An 18,588-nucleotide genomic window follows, 5' to 3' on the forward strand; every position below is an offset into this window, starting at 1 on the left:
AGGCCAAAATGACTTCCATTTAAACTCTCATTATATCTATCCCACCACCTCCATTCAGTGTGTAATTGTTTTTCTGATGATTCCAAAGGTTTCTTCAATCCGCTTTCCTATCGTTACTATCGCCATTTCCAAAGTTTATGTGTGTCGTGAAAGATAGTTTCATACCTTCTACGTTTTCTTAGTGGATCAGTAAATCTTTTTAAAGCTGAAATATGTATCTATCGCTTTTACACGCGTGTACTTACCAAATGTATAAATACTCAACGTTTTGAGCTGAAAAGTAGACTATATTTTTGCACAAGTCCAACAGGCAATTCCCCATTGCTCACAAAAGTACATAATACTATATGATCCTGATCTGCATCGAAATATGGAACCAAAAGGAGACATGCCACATTTCGGGAGATTCGAACAGGAAGATTTGAAATCCATGGAAAATTTTGTCAAATTTAAGTCAGACATGTCGTTGGGGGTTGTAGATATTTTGTAGCAAAAATTGTTCTTTTTTGGATAAATATCTACGTCTATGTTGGCCCGGTTCTAGGGATATTAGGGAAAGGTTGAGGATGAAGGCGAGTATACAGCACCGCAAAATGCAATAAAATTTCAAAGCAAACAATCATATATGATATTTTGTCATTAAAGCTAAAGCAAATGTAAAATCAGTAAGTAGGCAACAAAAATCACCCTGAATCAATGTAAATTTAGCTAAATTATACACTCAAAACAAAAAAACAAATAAAAACCCATACAAAAATCGAAACTCAGAAAATTACAAAACAAAACAAAAATAAATGTTTCATGACAATATTTATACGCTGGTGTTTGAGCTAAAACTATACTCATACTTAGGATCTAACTAACTTACAAACTACAACAATTATTATATCGTACCCCTGTACGGCTACCCCCCACAAAAATGATGTGAACACTGCGACCACTCAATGATCCTTCGAAATGGGAGATCTAGTGAGCAGAATAGAAAATATAATACGCGAAATGTTTTCAAATAAAGTAAGCTTAGAAAATGTATCTATAGGCCAGGCAATAGAGAAAGAACCATATACCCATGAGCTCTTCATATTTCAATGAATGTTGTGTTACAATTAGTTGATTATTATATCGTAACATTACATGCTACCCGCCACAAAGATGATGTAAACCACTTAGTGATCCAGCGTAATGGCATGGATCTATAATATACATATATAAATCATAAAGATATTACTTTGTCGTACATGAAGCATTAATGCATCTGTACCGGTACAACAAAATGATGTGAACACTGTGACCACATAATGTAACTTCAAAATGGAGCATCTAGTGGTGCAGAATATGAAATATAATACGCGAAAAGTTTCCAAAAAACCTAAGCTTAGAAATGCATCTTTAGAGTATGCATTATACATGTACTATCTCTACCTATGAGCTATACATATTTCAATCAAAATGTTGTGTTTCTATTAGTCGAGAAAAGAACCCTATTGATACATTCGCAAAAACACCAAGAACTTCAAAATTCTATTCAAGTAAATTCTCATTGAAATTGACAACTAATTAGGTCTGTACACGTATATGCACACACACACACACATTCTCATCGGATAAACATAGATATTAAATATATATATTGTGTATTGTATAAAATTTATGTTGAAAACAAAACCAACCTTAAAAAAAAAACAAAAATGAAATGTTAGTGCAAAATAAATGTGTAAAATAAAAAGATCTGAGTAGTTTTCATCTATAACTTCAATTCAAGCATTTCGCTACATTAAAGTGTATAGTTCGTCGTGAAATCGTCACCTGCTCGTTAGGTATTCGTGTGTGTGTTTTTGAGATACAGATACATTCGTCATGCCTTGCACTTTACGCCAGCGTGGACTGGCCTATAGGCCACGTCGTGACAAGGAGAAGGATGTCCTGGCCCCCAAGCCAGTGCATCCGCGTGCCCTGCGCTTCCATGGATTCTTTGGCATGTCCTATGTCCGCCAGCATGTGATGGTCGATGAACGCTGGACACCCAATTCACTGACAGAGCAGTTCAAGGGAATGACCGACTTGTTGAGTAAGTGTCATTCATTACGATCCTCTGATATATTCTCTGTATCCTTGGCTGACCTTTAGCACGCCGCTTGGTCTTCAAGAGTCATGAATCGAAGGCCAATCGCTTGCGTTATTTCCGCGAGAATAAACGCCTAAAGCTGCAATGTCGCGATGGACGCACAAAATTGCAGAATATTCTGACCAATGATAATACCCACAAGATACGGAATTTCCTGATCAACCACAAGGACATGCAGCGCTTGTACCAGAAGATGCCTATCCATCTGGTGGTGGACAATATCAATCAGCGGACCTTTGTGATGCGCAAGGAGCGAGATCGTCTGGAGTTTCGTTTGGATCAACTGAAGAAGCATTACAGGGACTTACTGGTACTTCATCATCATTCAAGTTATCCTAAAACACCATTAAACATTTTCCTTAGCTCCAACGCGCTGTGCTGGAAAATCGCATCAAATATCAAAATGAATTTGTATTAGACGAAGAGCTCAAGTCTCGGGTTTTCCTCAAGAAAATCGAGAACTCTAATGTGCGTCTCAAGGCCATAAAGACCATCAATAATACGTATAAGAAAATGATACAAGTTCTGGTACATGATGAGATATTTTATGAGCCTATTTTGCGCTCCCTGAGCGGTGATATGGAAGATCAATCCAATTTTATCAAGCATATACTGTATCTTGGAATGCCAGCCATATCAAAGTTCAAGGAACTCAACGATGAGTACCGACACATGGAGGATAAGTCCCGCAAGAATCTCCAAATGAAGCTACAGATGTTGGCCTCTCTGAAGAAGCCGCCAATGGCCGGCTCTGTAGTACACACGAAGGTCAAGGAGGAGGCACCGCTCACCGCGAATTTGAAACGTTATGTGCGAGAGACACAGAGCATGATGGTACTCAAATTGGAACTGAAATCGATTGAGAAGACCATCAAAGAGGTGAAGTTTGTGACACTGTGCTCTCAGGCCAAGGAAATATATCCGAGGTAAAGAATTAAATGGAAATCCCCTCCCAGAAAGGGGATTTAACGTTTCCCCATTTTCCAGAATGAAGAGCCAAGTGGACAACAATGACAAGTTGCATCGCATGATAGTCAACGATATGCTGGCCCACGAAATGCTGGAAACTAAAATGAAATGTGCCAGCGTCCTCAAGGGTGTGCTGGTCAATAATCTTTCTGAAGAAGAAATCAAGTAGGTGATTTTTAAAGTAAAGTGAGATCATATTCTAATCATTGCCATATCTATAGCCGCCTGGAGCGCATCAAGGACTTGAAGAAAATGCTCCGTAAAGATGAGGAATTCGAGCAGGATACACTGCAGCATCTCAAGAATCGTGCAGATGCTTATGTGTTGCTAAGGTAAGTTAGCAGCGACCTTTATAGGATATCACTTATGAATTAATATTAATGGCTTAATAGATTGACAATTTGGAATCTAGTGGAAATACTGCGTCATGTGGATCGTCAGCCCAAATTGATTCGTGCACAGTATCCCAATTCCTACTTGAAGTTGCCGCTGCTTAAATTTGAAATGCTCAACATGAGGGCCGCAGCACCAGAGCTCTACGAGGAGAACAGTTGAGTGAAGAATAACATTAGCTAAATTCTATTCTATACGAACTCCTTACAGTCGACAACATCATGCACATGGTGAAGCGTAAGGTCTATAAATTAATGAAGGGCTACACTGTGGAGCTACGCCCTACCACCATCAAGCGTAATGTTGAGGAATATCATGCCGATTTCCTTGCCAGCCTCGATATGTTCGAGCCCATTGATAATGATGAGCAGCAACAGGCCGTGCCCGAGGAGGATCTGCTGCAGGAGAACAAAACGATGGCCAATGTACCCAATCGCAAACAGATCAAGGCCCAAAGTGCCAAGCTTGTGGAGGAATTATCCAAGCGTGATGAATAGAATTAGTTTTTATTTTTATTTAATTGTTTTTTTTTTTTTGCTAAAAAGATAGAAATTTAAAGTAGTACAAAAATCAGTTGCTCCAAATTTTGCTAAGTAAATGAAAGTGCCTTCAAAATTTAAAATATTTCTGTGTCCTGACGGAAAAAATGCAAATCCATTTCTCATAATTGTTGTCTTCTTTTTGGCCATAATAAATAGCAGCGCACCAACAAAAAAAAAAAAAAAAATGAATAAATCGTGAGCCGAACAATGGAAGCGCCTTCATATAATTGATCTGAAATTGCTGCAAACGTTTGCTTCACCTGGGGATCTCTTTGGGTCGTTTCGGATCGGATTGCTTCAACTTTTGCCTTTTGACGACGACGACGGCGACGACGCCCTGCAGTTTCGGTAGCTCTTGTTTGGCTGTTGCCAACCGTAGAAATAATGGCTAGGAAGAATTATTGTTCCATTGCCACATCACATAATTGGTGGGGTGGCTGGAGTTTTCTTTTTCTCTCTGTTGAGCTGGCTTTTCTCAGTTTGATTTGTGTGCTTGCTGTTGGCCAAAAGTGTGATGATGGGACTGAGATAAATTTGTTGGGAGTTTTTGGAGGCTAACCTTCTATCAATTATTCCGCATTCGAATGCATCAATAGCCCATTAATCATTTCCTGGCCACTCCACAGCTAAAGCTAAAGCCACTTCCTCTCTGTGCTCGATCATCATCCCATCCATTCATGCCGCACACAAAAAGGTCAATCGTTGTCATAAAAATGTTACAACTTTATTCGACTGACGATGGATGAAAAATCATCACTGCCACCAAAAATGGAAGTTTTGACTGGAGATGGGTTTCATTTACTGTCAGAGCCAGAGGAGTGCACACACGTTTTCAGTTCAATCTTAATGCATACATACATTCGTATTTACCTGTTCCCTACCTGTTTTCCTATCTATCTGTATGGTTATATCAGCGTACACGATATCACGCCGCCGCCGCAGCCACCGAAAAACCTGGGCACGGGAGCACGCGAGCCTCTCCATAAGCCACTCACAAATGAGGGTTATGCAAGCCTTACATTACACTCGTGTCTGCCTCCCCGCCATGTTTATTCATATCATCCACACTCGCATTCACTCGAACATACTCGGATTCATGTGGTTTCCTTGGTAGACAAATTAGCCACCGACTGGTAGTGTTTGGGTGATGATATTTTCGGGGGTCTGCCCTTAAAAGTTAATTTTGTGGTCAACTTTCAACACTTTGCGAATTAAAGGCATAACAATAAAATGTGTTACAAATATTTTGATTCATTTGCTTGTGGCTGATTTGTTGTGTAAATAAAATGAAGAAGATTAAATGGTTTAATTTAATGTTCAAATGTGGGCTAGGAGATGTATTTGTGGAGTTCTTTAAATTTATTGCATAATTTATGCTCTTTCCTGTATGGTTCGATTAAAAATACATTCATCAACAGATTATAATTAATCACATGATCACGGAAATATCGTAAATTAATTAATCCAATTGACCAACGAATCTAATTATGGTTCCGATCCAAAAAAGATGAATTTGTTATGGGGGTTGCTGTGGCTGCGGCTGCATACAAAAATAGGTTGGTTAATTATCAAAAAATAATGTCTGTTGGAAAGTCAGGGGCGTCTTTATTTTACAGGAGCCAAAAGCGAATGCCATGCCTCATTTGACCATCGTTAATCTTCATAACCGAAACAAATGCAATTGCCATTGCAGCTTTTAACTGTCTGTCGAGTAGTCAAAACCTATTTAACCCGCCACTTTGCACTCTTGCCCTGAAAACCAACGATGAAGCTGGAGCTGGAGCTGCTGCTGTTGCAGTTCCTGTAGTCATCGCTCAAACGGTTGCAAGTTGCAACATTTCAAGAAGCCACAGCCCACCAGCAGCAACAGCGGCAGCAGCAGCAGCCACAAACGTTCGCTTAATAATTATGAACCTTCTTGGGTTGTTGGCGGCAGTTTGTGTTTGAAATAATTCGTGGAGTAGCCCCGGCATCCATCCAGTATCCCAACATCCAACATCCAGCATCCAGCACTCCGATCCAACAGTCGTGGCAACAACAATTGGTAGTCAGTCAAGTTAACGCGGTCTGCGAAACTAGCCAATTTCTGTGAGCCGTTTTCTGCTGGCCCGAGTCGTGGCCAAAGGTTTTTCTTTTCTTTGCCATTTTTTTTGCTCGTACAATTTGTAAAACGAAGACGAACTACAGGGAGAAGCAGGAAGGAAGGTTGTCGACTGGCCCTAACGATATTTGAATGCTCTAACCCAAAGTTAAAGTGTATTTTGAATGCCTAAGAGAATGTTAGATGCAAAGAAAGTCTGCATTAATTTAATTTCCAAATTAATAGTTTCTTTGTATGACTAAGAGTTCCTTGTATGAAAGGGTATTTAATGTAGGATTTACTGGCCATTACATGGAGCACCCCCAGGAAATTATCTTGTCAATGGCTATGGCTGGGCTTCAATTGCAGTCCAGCTATGGCAGAGGCTTTGGGGTCTCTTTGGGGCCTGACTCTCTGACTTCAAACTTTGCCTGGAATGGACAGTAGCACGGACATGGGACGGGACTGGCAGTAGTTCCCTTTTTTCCATCGCTTTTTTAAGGTGTGTTCCTTGCAAAGCGCATGATCTCAGCCATATTTCTTCTTCATTTGCTGGGATAATTTACATATGGTTATATAAGCAGCGGCAGCAGCAGGAGAAGGAGAAGCCAGTCAGCAGTACATACGAGAGTATCCATTGCAAAATTTCAACATGTTTTATTTAATTGCCAAAGGAAAAACGACAAAGAGAAAGAGACCCTCAAATTGAGTACACATGTAAGAGTTAACATCCGAAGCAGCGAACCATCCATCCCCATACCATCCCATTCATCGATCCCCATGCAATTGGTAATTTCTTTTAGGGCTCCGAACGTTTTGTCTTCGGTCAATGGGTGCGTAGACAATTTCCTAACATGTTGCCTCAACAGGGGGCCAACAACAACAACAACAATCATTAACTAAAGCTGCACCAATTGTCAATGCTTCTACAGAAATTATACAATATATTATATAAATTGGTTTTGCTCCAGATAAATCTCTTCACAATTAATTGGGGATGATATTGAATTCATGGCCAATTTGGGCTATTATATCACCCCAGTCTTTCACACCCATTTCTCTGGCCCAGAGACCGGCTTCAGAACAAAAGTTTTATAAATAAATCTGTGTCACTGGCAAAAGCCACAACACAATAGGCACACACAGAGACGTTAAATTAATACACATCAAATCATTCAAGATTATGCAATTTATAAGAGTAAATGAAAATATCAAACACGCAACCAAAAGCGTAGCCAAAGCCAAAGAATAGCAAATAAAAGAAACACAAAAGACTTGAACAGAAAACTCGTTTCGGTTCTAAGTGTAGAACAAGTTTGTCGGCGATTGGTAACTTTCCCACTGTTCTTTGAAGACTTTTAGGACCAACTGCCGAACTGTAAATTTACGTGGCATGCACACTGTAATAATGTCATCTTTCTAATTAAATGAGCTTCATAAATATTCAATCCAATAGAAAATCACAGATAAGCAGAACTTCTCTTCCACTCTTCCACTGAGTGTCGGCAAAATGTTTCGTGTTGCGATGCCATTAAGTCTGCGGCTTTTGTGGGTTTTGAAATCACTCTCTATAAATATGGATTTCTCAAGAGCTTTGCGCTGTGAAAGAGTGTCAGCATAATAACAGATTATTTTAATTAATTTTCTAAAAAAGACAAAAGCTTACAACGCCCACATGCCAATGGCAAAACAAATGCCGAAAAAGCAAGAACTATCATTGCTTTGTGTTAGGAATATTGTAATTATGCAATTGTTTGCCTAGTTCTAAGTTCTATGCCAGCTGCTGCTGGTTGGTGTGCTGCTATGCAAATGTTCCTTATGCTTATCTCTATATAATTATACGAGAAGCAGCTGCTGCAGTTGCAGTTATCAGAGAACATGGCTCGACCTTAGACAACCTTAGAGGCATGCCCATGCCCATGCCATGCCCCACCCTCTAGTTGCCCTTCAGGCCTTACTGCAATTGTTCAGTTAGGCAAAACATTATACACTTCATTTCATTTGGTTTGCCTTTGGACACGCTGCGGCGTCTCTCTCAATGCCTCAATTAAATCATCATGCGCATGCGCAACTTCTGTTTTGTGGCTTTTTGTTTTTCTTTTGCTTTGGCATCTTGTGAAGATGCCTATCACAGACCTACCCCCCTTCGCTCCAACTAACACTTACACGCCGATCTACAATTTTCGAGATCCGAGATACCAGAATTTCGGGTGCCTTCAGCATTGAGGAGCCATCAAGTCGTGAATCAGTTAAAAGTTCTCGCAAAAATAATTGAAAGGTTCCCTCCGTTCAAAGTACTTGAAGGAATTACCAGCTCTGACAATGGCTTCATTTCCATGATATAAGGAAGTGGCTGGTGTTAATGTCCGTGTGAATAATATTTTGGAGCAAAGAAAACAAAAATTATTTCAATATTTAAATTTATTATTACACTAGCTTGGTTGACCTCTGTGTAAAAAAAAGTTTGCACCACTAGTTCTTGATGACAAAGTAACTGATGGTGGGACTGTGTTTTATAGTTCCTTCAGTGTATTTCTTTGTGTATATTTTGTGTATCCAGAATTTGCCTTCTCTCACATTTCGCGGCGCTTCCTTACTCTGGAACAAATCAATTGCTAGTATACCCAATAGCTTATAACTTGGAACTTAGAACTTAGTCTTCAGCTAGTCGATCTTGTAGGTATCGCCTAAAAACATCTACAAAAGTTTTGAAGGCTCAATATTGATGCGGGACTACAAATGGTTTACTCACCCATTACTCTGGTCGATGGCGTCCGTTGCACTTGATTGGCGGCATCCGCATAAATATTGGAACGATCCTCTACTTGTGTCATCTTCGTTTTTGCGTCCGGATCGAAATACTGCATTTCCGGCTCTGGTGGGTACGGTTGATCTGCCATTTCTGTGTGCGGGTATGGCTGTGGCTGTGGCTGTTCTTCCTGCGGCTTCTTATTGCGAATGAGATACAGCTGAATCCAATGGCGGGCGCGATAGCAGGGACGCGCTGCTACCGTCGTTGGCTCCTGAAGTGTTATCTCCGAACCATTGAGAGCCCGCACCACATGTTTCCACTCGCCGCCATCGTCCAGCACAAAGAAGATGCCCCAGCCGATGAGCAGAGCCGCAAATATGAGGACCAGGAAGAACAGAAAGTCCTGAAGGAGTCCCTTGACATAGTCCGCGCCGCTTTGCCTATTGTCCTCTTCGGGAGTTTGCCTTTCGGCCTTCGAAAGATCCATTGAGCAGTTGAATTTTGATCTTCGCCAAAAGAAGAAGGAATTTTTGAAAGTATTTAATTTTTTTTGAAAGTTTTGTATAGTTTTGTATTCCTTAATACGTTCTCAACTAGAAACAACTCAAAATAGTTTTTACGATTTAGTTTTCAGTTTGCTTTTAAATTTAAATTTCGATTTTCATATTTTACCGAAATTTTGTTTGTTTCCAAACAAAAATTTTAAGACCGAAAGATTGTTGACTGGCTCGACGAACCAAATTGAATGACTGGAAAATGTATTTACAAAAATCCTGGCCTACTAAATATTTATCAAAGAAATTGTAAGTGCTTCAGGGCCTGCTTTGATTTAGCTTTTCTCATGATGGGCTCTCAACTTTCCCAAAGTCGATTGGAAATTGGTGTAATTGAAACTCTTTAACAGCACTTTGGTGCCCATCAACATGGCGTTGGATGTGATTGAATTATTGGACACTTAAATGGGCGGCAAAGTCGTAGGGGGAGACTCGACTCTTTAGCGCATTTATCCATTTGCACCTAGGGGCTTCGACGACGACTCTCTCCTCACATTTCTTCCATGTTGTAGGAGCTTCAACACATTTCTTCCCTTTTGGTGAAGGCCTCAACACATCTCTTCTCTGGCCATACACATCACTCAGTCAGTCAGTGCTAATGAAGATGTTTCCCCCGAGAGACAGAAACTGACTCTGACTCGGGCACTGGCACTGGCACTTCATTAGTCAGGAAGCGTTATACATGATGGAGACGATGCATGGGACTGTAATTTGATTAGGGACAGGGGGTATATACGTATACGTATATTATATAAATGAGCAATGATTAATGAAAATTAAGCAATGCAATTGTAGATTAATAAATTCGATTTCCTCCAATCTGTGGCTTACAATCAATTAAATGCCCCGCCAGCCAGCTACTGCGTTATACAATCCCTCTGCCTGGTAAATTTACCTTGTGTACTGATAAGACCCGACCCTCTCCATCCCCCCACTCTCTCTCTCTCTCACTGTGATATCTGACTCCCCCTAAAGCTAAAGAAAGAAAAACCTAAAGCTCAGGGCAAAATCCAACAATGGCAAAGCGGCGTCGGAGACATTACATAACCAGGCACAATAACCTACAAAAGCAGTCGCAGCCCCCAGCCCCCAGCCTCTTCCCCCGTGAAAACTAGTGAAAAATCAACGTAATACAGTTAACAGCTTCTAAGAGAAGAAAGAAACGAAACGAAACAGACAGAGTTGTGTTTGTGTTTATGTGTCTGTGTGGGAAATTACGACAACGACAAATAAATTACAAGCAAACGCTTAAGGTCAAGCGATTTGTGCAGAAAATGAGGCATATAGAAAACATATTGTGGAGATCGTTGGCTTTTTGATAACCAAAGAAATGAATAGGCCCAAGCGGGTGAACTGGAGTCTCGACTGTCGAGGAAACGTGGCTACCACACAATTGCTGCGGGGTCAAATGGCGTTGAGAGGTAACGAGTCGAGTTAAATCATCGACTTTAACTTGGGAGTCAACACGTGCAGACGGGGGTTCCATGCCTCTGGCTATGAGTCTCTGAGTCTTTGGGTCTCAGCCTCAGTCTGGCTCTCGCTTAAGCTCCAAATCTAGTTGTGGCTTTGGCTCGGCAGCCCAGAATTGATTGCCACTTGGGAAGGCCATTTCGGTGTCTTCGTACATATAAATCAAAAGAATTTTTTTTTCAAATTGCAGTCTACGGTTCGGTTTGGCTCTTCTCTGCTATGATTTAGGTGGCACGGATGAGGCCCGCAGACTGTTTTTTTTTTTTTTTGTCTGACATTAGAGATCCGCCGCTCTATGGGGGGATATTGGGAGTGCCAGTGCCCTCGACAAGGTGTCAATTTGGCGTGCGAGGCATTTTACAATGATTTTTCGGTAGTTTGGCCATCAATTAAATTCGCATTAGACAGTCGATTATTCGGCGGAGTATCTATCTGCCATGTAGAAGAATCCTATTAACTTTTGATTGACTGTGAAGATTTCTGAGTGAAATCAACTAAAAAAGAACTATGAAAAAGTGCTGAGACATGACTAAAAATTGGGGATTTTCACGAAAATCTATTGGTTGTGTATACACCATTTCGGGGTATTCCCATTTTCCCCGTCCATACCGACCCTTTTCCTAGGTGAATGGCTAGCTGGCCAATTTCATAACCCCTCGAAAATGTACTCTCATCTCCAAACTACTTTTGTTTTTTTTTTGGTCTGTCGTGTCTTCATGTCTTCATTTCACCCACCATCAGTCGACGCCACCACAAGATTGTGTTAAAATTTTATTTTTGCATAATTGAAAAAATTTAACAACTTTAAGCAAACAAATTTTATGTTAACTGTTGAGCATTTTGTAATTTTGCTCGCGTGCACATTTCTTTTGCCTCTGTGCCTCTGACCCATTCCATTCCTTGGCTTAACAAAAGCAAAGAAAAGCTAAGAAAAATCCCAACATTACAACGTGATTTCCGGAAGTTGAAGCGCAACAAAAGGCGCCTGTGCGACTGAGCGACTGAGCGCCTGCGCAAATGTCGTCGTCGCTGCTGTCGAATTGATTGTTGGTAGGAGTTGGAGTGCTGGTGGTACTGGCGGTGCAGGAGTGGTTTGGTTGCCTCTGCCGAAGAAGCTAAGGAAAGTCGTGCGACAACAGCTGCCATCCTGCAGCCTGCCTGCCTTTCGTGCGAATAATGTCATTTGTGTTTGTTTTATAACCAAATTTACAACAACTTGCCACAACATCAACTACCACACAAAAAAAAAGCGAAAAGGCGAAACAAAAAAATAAAAGCTAAACATGCACTCAACATAATTGCATCCAATCCAAGTCAATGTTGTCAATGAGGTGCACTTCCAGAACTGCCAGTACTATACCCTTTTAAGGAGCAATATGCAATGCCCCCAAGCCAGGCCAGGCCAGGCGAATCCAATGACAGCTGGCGGCAGCCTTCAACGGCAGACACAGAGACCCCACACAGACGTCAGGGAAATTAGCTGACAGGAAAAGCAAGGCAAAAAAAAAATAAATAAAAAAAAAGTTAAACCTTTTCTCTAAACAAACACCTGTCTGGCGGTTTAACACTGGCGGTTTTGCAATTCCCTTTAACAGATTGGCGTGATTTGAATTTTTGCAATAGATGCTTCCTGAAAGAGTGAAAAAAGCTTGGACTTAGGCTTAGAGAAATTCACTTTTAATACAACTCTCGCCTTGGCACTTTCACCAACACGCAAACCAACCAAGGAAAGTTCTCTACTCTACCCTTCAATTAATCATAAGATAACTTTTTCTCTCACTTCTAGAAACTTTAATGCTTCAACAAAATCTTTTGGAAAGAAGCGAAAATATTTATTCAAAGAAGAACCTTTTCTTCCAGATTATTCTTTCTCTTTCAATAATCTTTTGCAGAAGAACTTTTACCTCATCTTTAAGAATAGAAAACAGGCAAAAGTTATGCGCAGAAGTTGTGTAATCTTTTAGATGCAAAAAGACTCTTGCGTCAGTTGTTCGTTTGCGCTTTTTATATTCGAAAGAACTTTGTTAATTCCATATTAATAGGTTTTCTTCTGTTGCCTTCTTACATAATAATTATAGAAATAAAGCTGTCAGTGGCAACATAAATTAGTCTTATAGAAAATAGAAAGGTTTCCTCTGCCAAATGGTGCTTTTGCCCTCGCCACAGCACAGCAGCCATTCACATCCACACATTTGACCATTCTTTTGGCTAATTTTATGCCATGTCTCGTTGGATTTCATAAATCTTCTGGGCTGTGTGGCGAAATTTCAACCCAGAGTCTTTAAATTAATGTTCTAGCATAAATTTATAATTCATGGCGAAAAGCACTTCTATCGCGTTGTTGTTCTATGTAAAAAATGATGTCTTCCACGAGTTGAGGTCGACTTAATGACCTTTTTGTGGTGTGCCTGACTTCTACCTACTTATTAATTATATTATTGGCAGACGTTTTACAAATGCTTCACTGACGGTTGCCGTTGCCGCTAATTAAAGTTTAATATTTTATGCAATTCTTTGTCTAATTTTTATAAATTGTTCGGCAACCCGTTTTGGATCCTTTTGGCCATTACTTTTGCTACATTTGAAGGCCATTCCAATTATATGAATACGATTTTCAGAAGAGACGCAAATAATTTTTGTGTGCATTTTCAGGTTTTGATATCTTTATGGCCAGCACTTCACGCACTTCTCTGGCGGCCAGGCCAGTTGACCTTTCAATTAATCATGGCTAATATATGTGTGCATGGGAGATTTTTCCAGTCTCCCCTGTGGGCTAACGGTAGCTTCTGCTGTCAAGACTTGTGTTTCATCTCTCGTTTATCTTAAAATTTTCACACCAAAAGTCAGGTTTCTATTTGAATATACATATTTAAGCATTTATGTTTATATATGCTGAATGTTGAAGCATGCCTAAAATGCAAATCAATTGGTTTGGTGGATGTATAAATTAAGTCTTCGACTATTTTGCTAAAAGTTCAGTCAACTTTGAAAGATAGTTTTCGTTATGCAAACTCTTCTCCGAATAAAAAAAAGAACCAACTCATTCGATCGTGTTGTATGCCCCACAGCTAACGGATTGTATAATATTTTTTGATGAATTGAAAACGCGGAATTCGGTAACCCAGCACCAGCAATACCACCATTCACCCATTCACAAAATTAGAGCAGATCAATATTTGAAATACATTTTTTACAATTACCGAAATCGATTTGCAAACAATAGCAAACTCGAAAGCATTGCAACAAATGAAGAAAATATGAAATCAATATTTGCAATGACACAAATAAATAAAATCGAGAAACAATTTCTCTTGTCATCCCCGCTAAATGTTATCAATGGAGATCACTGGGTGAGTGGCGGCACACACACAGCGCTAATTGTAAATTATGGGGTCTGGTCTCGAAATATGGGATTTGGAATTGCTACCGTGTGCGACTCCAACTGGTCTACTGTCGAATGACATTTTGCTTTGATATAGAAAATTGCGTATTAATCGTCATCCCAGCATGAGGGCAGCATACAATGGATATGGCTGCAGCTTTCTTTCAACAAATCAAAGGCAAACAATTGGATTCCCTGCAGCCACAAATCAAATGCTCGTAATCGTAACAAAGAGCAATCGCTGGATCGCATTAGCCACAATTGTTTTGGGCTCTTGGGCTGTTTTTTTTTTGGGAGCGGTTGCAACAGTGGGGGCCACACACACACACATGATGCTGATGATGATGCCCTGGGGCACCACCACTTCCGACAAGTCATCCAGATATGTATTTATCAGTTGATAATCAGAAAACAGCTAATTGCAGTAGTCGTCTCTGCATTTGCACTTAACAAAGTGCAGCTAAAAATGGAAAAATTGTTACAAATTTCCGCTTGTCAGCAGAGGGCCAGAGAGCCCCAGTTCCCATTTTCCAGAGTGACAGAAAAACGTGTGAAAATTATGAAATTGCATTTTGATGCAACCTCTTTTTCGGTTAAGTGGATGGACGGATGGCTGGCTGGACGTGGGGAGCAGCTGCTCCCGAAATAAGAGCTCTTCTCCAGCTCACAAAATGTGAGCATTTATTTGTCTGTGCCTTTGTGGACTTTTGTGGCCCATTTTTAAGTCTCTGCTGCTTTGTCTGTCTGGATATCTGAGAGAGATCTGAGATTTGTGTGTCCTGTCAGAAAGATCAAATTTTCTTTTCTTTTGAGCTTCCCTTGCCGCTGTTTAATTTGCGCTGAAAATGCAGAAAAGTAATTTTTATTGTTGGTGAATTTATAAGTCATTGTTTGAATGTTTGTTTGGGGCTTTCGGACTGGCTTTTATCTTCTACGACTTTGCGAGTTCATTAATTCTGCCCCAACGCAGGGAAAAACAGACAGGGAAAGAGTAAGTTTTCCCCCAAAGATTTTCCAGCTATCCAAGTTGGGGTTTGAGGATGAAAGCATTGCTTGGATTTCATTGATTTATTATACGTAATTCAATAAACTAATATTAATAACCTACTTAGACCTATTTCACTTACAGTTTGAGCTCATATCAATCACAAGATCACAGACCCGACCCGACCTGAGAGACTTTCTCCCTAACAAAATTAAATTTCTATTCCCCAGATGATCCCCAGCAGACAAACAGCAAAACCAAATCAAACCCAACCACAGCGCAGTACTCCAAAAATTGAATTAAGTTCAAGAGTTCAGGATGAGCAGCCACAAATTGTCGAGTCCCTTATGCAATCAATGGAATTCGCAACACAAAGGCAGGCAGGCAGGCAGGCGGCAAGCAAAGAGTTTTGGCGTGGCCGGAGGTTTGATGTAGAGACATCATTGATTTTCACACGACAAACAATCGGCATCAGTGCGTCATGAGGCGGCCTTTGGTCTCCGGCAGATAGAGTCCCAAGACAATGAAACCAAACAGGCACATGCCCGACGACATGAACATGGTGGCGGGCAGGCCCTCATCGTAAATCATGGTGGGATAGATCTTCAGCGATATAAAGATGAACGCACTGAAGGTGGCCATGCTCAGAGAGGTGCCAATGGAGCGGATCTGCAAAGAGGATTATATGTCAGTACCCCCGAGTCTTTAGAGTCCAATCTGTAGCCTACCTTTGCTGGCAGCAGCTCAATGATGATGATAAAGATCAGGGCTATAACACCCACGGATGCAATGACTGCCACGAAGCACATCACCACCAATGGCAGCCAGCCGTTCTCTTCCAGAAACTCCGGCGAGCAGCAAATCTTCAGCAGAGCAATGGCCAGCTCGCCCAGACCCATGCCAGCCATCGATGTGAGTAGCAGCACACGACGTCCGAGGCGATCCACCAGGACAACGGCACAGAGTATGCCAAACAGTTGGGCAGCTCCCACCACAATGGTGCAGGTATTCGGATCCAATTTGTTGCCCAACTCCGCAAAGATGTGCGATGTGTAGTTGAAGATGGCGAAGCTGCCCGACAACTGATTGCAGATAATCAGCACAAAGATGAGTCCGAAGATCTTCACGGTAGGCACATTGACTGCAAAAGATAGTTGGGCATGAGCGGATGTTCAGCGGAGTCTGTTCCATAAATTCAGAGATAATCTCCACTCACAGAAATCTCTCCAGGTAATGCTCTGTGTGACGCCGCCACTGAGAACTTGGAGACGGAACGTGTCAAATTCCATTTTGGCTGCATCATGCTGTGACGCCTCCTTATCGCTGGCGTCTGGTGGCGTGAGGTTCTTGTAGAAGTAGTAAGATCTCTCCGCTTCCCCATCACGACCATGCTTCAGCAGATATTGTGGCGTCTCGCGAAGTCCAATGACTGACAGCATAAATATCACAGGCAAGGCAATGATAATGCAAGGCATCACATAGTACGAGAGATAGGAGGCCAATGCAAAGCCTATCATCATACCCATGCTAACGTACATCATGGCCATGGATGATAGAGCACCACGAACGCTGAAAAGACAGATTGTAAATGTGATTTCAGCACTCTAAACCAATTTATAATAGAATAATCCCTCCATGGGCATTTCCATATTTTTCATATACACAAATGGGAAGTAATTCACCGAAGTACTTAAATCTAATCACTTGAAGTAGACAAACGAGTAGCGATATTCTTGGAAAGTGAATTCTTTATCGTCTGCACGTAATACTTGAACTAATCAACAGTCAATGTTTAACACTAAATCATATTTTAAATTCGCTCTTGGGCACACTTCTGCCCCACTTACCCATTGTCGGCGATTTCTGCAATATAAATTGGTAGGACAACATAAACACCGCCGCCTGACATGCCAGCCAGAAAGCGGCCCGCATATAGATATGTCACGTCTTGGGCTGTGTAGATAAGGACCCAATATGCCTAAAAAGAAACCAAAATAAAAGTGAATCAGACCTTGAGGAAACCCCTTTAGATAGTGCTTTATCTGCCTCGTCGTACCATATTGGGTATTGCCAGAATGTACATGCACATTTTTCTTCCTATACGATCGAGTAGCAAGCCAAAGATTATATTGCCCGTGAGAGAGCCCAGACCAATTAAAGAGCCAACCCTATAACAGAATTTAATACTATTTAGAATGGAATTCTCTTTGGTTTATAGTAATCCACATACCAAGAGGCCTGAACAATGGTCAATGGTGTTCCCAGTGGACTATTCTCGGAGCCCAAAAGCCTCAACGTTGGTGACAGCCAGCCCACCGCAAGGCCATGTGTCAGCGTCATGATGTGCACTAAGGTTTATAGTTGGTAATTGATTAGTGCATGTTTTAACTAGAACACCGAAATGGATTACCCACCCGTCATTGTGGCAATAAATTGCCATCGATAGCGCGCACTAAATATACTCAATTTCTGCGTTTGACTCGGCTCGAAAACCATCTTGTATGTGTTCTTAAAATATTCTAACACTACACTTAAATTTTTGGAATGGGAATGTACTTGGTTTGGCTGCCGTTTGCCTACTGAGAGCTACCACAGCGGGTTGCAGACGCTTTTGTAGTGGAAATCACGTCCAGATATGTACCCCCTCAATCGCTTTGGGTGCTCTTAACACTCTTATAATGATTATAAAATTATTCAAGATTAGATTGTAGGCCGCTAGCCTACTCAAAGCTGTTGCATGCTGATTAATACACTACACATTGCCTTGGAGAAGGTCTAAAAGGCGAAAATTTACCTATATTAAGTAAAACTCATGATTTTTGGTCCAATTTTAATAGCTAGACTGAACTATGTTCTGTTTTTGATAAGAATGAGTAAATTTAAAGAGCCTTTGACTGCATTTAAGCACAGATGAGCAGAGTCATTGTTTGAGGGTCATAAAGTTGTAAAACTAATCAGCTTAAGCAGTGGGGCTTTTATTGTATTAAGGGGTTTTGTTTGCTTTTACATATAGTAGACAAAGTCATTTAGTTTTCACTTTTAAAGCGTCACAGAGAGAGAGAGAGAACTTGCGTGTTCGACAATAAACATTTTGTATTGGCTTTATACAACTTTCAAATGCAATTAAAATTGAAAAATTGAATAATAATCCTTCACATATGATACTGGTTTTTGGTGCAGCCTCATTTATCTGTAGAGCATTTTGACATCTGTTTAATGCCAATCCAAATAATCTGTGATATGATTTAGAGATCATAAAACCAGCTACGAACCTTTTATCTAAAGTGCAAATAATAGCCAACTAATATATCAGAGGTGATGCTCTACCTTGATGCT

The 18,588-nt window shown here is 40.7% G+C and overlaps 3 protein-coding genes across 4 annotated transcripts; 1 reads left to right on the plus strand and 2 right to left on the minus strand.

Moving 5' to 3' along the window:
• The first annotated feature begins 1,709 nt into the window (after window positions 1–1,709).
• On the plus strand, window positions 1,710–4,267 carry LOC111073990. Its single transcript, XM_022366598.2, has 7 exons — window positions 1,710–2,068; window positions 2,128–2,435; window positions 2,489–3,051; window positions 3,113–3,259; window positions 3,316–3,426; window positions 3,487–3,644; window positions 3,698–4,267. The coding sequence occupies exons 1-7, from the start codon at window positions 1,858–1,860 to the stop codon at window positions 3,982–3,984; spliced, it is 1,785 nt and encodes a 594-aa protein (XP_022222290.1). The 5' UTR covers window positions 1,710–1,857; the 3' UTR covers window positions 3,985–4,267.
• Window positions 4,268–8,515: 4,248 nt separating this feature from the next.
• LOC111072088 lies at window positions 8,516–9,610 on the minus strand. 2 transcript variants are annotated; one of them, XM_022363735.2, is made up of 2 exons: window positions 8,862–9,610; window positions 8,516–8,796 (listed from the first exon to the last, which is right to left on the minus strand). In XM_022363735.2, exons 1-2 carry the CDS (start codon window positions 9,346–9,348, stop codon window positions 8,774–8,776), a joined length of 510 nt encoding a protein of 169 aa, XP_022219427.2. In that variant the 5' UTR covers window positions 9,349–9,610; the 3' UTR covers window positions 8,516–8,773. The 2 variants fall into 2 exon arrangements, with proteins under 2 accessions (XP_022219427.2, XP_022219419.2); XM_022363727.2 differs by having other exon boundaries at window positions 8,516–8,806.
• A 5,690-nt stretch (window positions 9,611–15,300) lies between these two features.
• On the minus strand, window positions 15,301–17,842 carry LOC111072146 (facilitated trehalose transporter Tret1-like). The gene is made up of 7 exons (XM_022363824.2): window positions 17,667–17,842; window positions 17,483–17,600; window positions 17,309–17,420; window positions 17,100–17,230; window positions 16,469–16,821; window positions 15,981–16,393; window positions 15,301–15,921 (listed from the first exon to the last, which is right to left on the minus strand). The coding sequence occupies exons 1-7, from the start codon at window positions 17,746–17,748 to the stop codon at window positions 15,724–15,726; spliced, it is 1,407 nt and encodes a 468-aa protein (XP_022219516.2). The 5' UTR covers window positions 17,749–17,842; the 3' UTR covers window positions 15,301–15,723.
• Window positions 17,843–18,588: the final 746 nt, after the last annotated feature.

Source organism: Drosophila obscura, unplaced genomic scaffold, assembly GCF_018151105.1.
Source record: "Drosophila obscura isolate BZ-5 IFL unplaced genomic scaffold, ASM1815110v1 contig_4, whole genome shotgun sequence".
In the NCBI taxonomy this organism is placed as follows: Eukaryota; Metazoa; Arthropoda; class Insecta; order Diptera; family Drosophilidae; genus Drosophila; species Drosophila obscura.

What these genes read in the sequence shown, in the direction of transcription:
- LOC111073990 (XM_022366598.2), top strand. Translation starts at nt 1,858, where the DNA reads ATGCCTTGCACTTTACGCCAGCGTGGACTGGCCTATAGGCCACGTCGT. An exon ending in AGCATTACAGGGACTTACTG is followed by an intron (nt 2,436 to 2,488) that starts GTACTTCATCAT and finishes CATTTTCCTTAG; the next exon opens with CTCCAACGCGCTGTGCTGGA. An exon ending in CTTTCTGAAGAAGAAATCAA is followed by an intron (nt 3,260 to 3,315) that starts GTAGGTGATTTT and finishes CCATATCTATAG; the next exon opens with CCGCCTGGAGCGCATCAAGG.
- LOC111072088 (XM_022363727.2), bottom strand. Translation starts at nt 9,348, where the DNA reads ATGGATCTTTCGAAGGCCGAAAGGCAAACTCCCGAAGAGGACAATAGG. An exon ending in GCCATCGACCAGAGTAATGG is followed by an intron (nt 8,807 to 8,861) that starts GTGAGTAAACCA and finishes AAACTTTTGTAG; the next exon opens with ATGTTTTTAGGCGATACCTA.
- LOC111072146 (XM_022363824.2), bottom strand. Translation starts at nt 17,748, where the DNA reads ATGGTTTTCGAGCCGAGTCAAACGCAGAAATTGAGTATATTTAGTGCG. An exon ending in ACCATTGTTCAGGCCTCTTG is followed by an intron (nt 17,421 to 17,482) that starts GTATGTGGATTA and finishes ATTCTGTTATAG; the next exon opens with GGTTGGCTCTTTAATTGGTC. An exon ending in CATTACCTGGAGAGATTTCT is followed by an intron (nt 16,394 to 16,468) that starts GTGAGTGGAGAT and finishes TATCTTTTGCAG; the next exon opens with TCAATGTGCCTACCGTGAAG.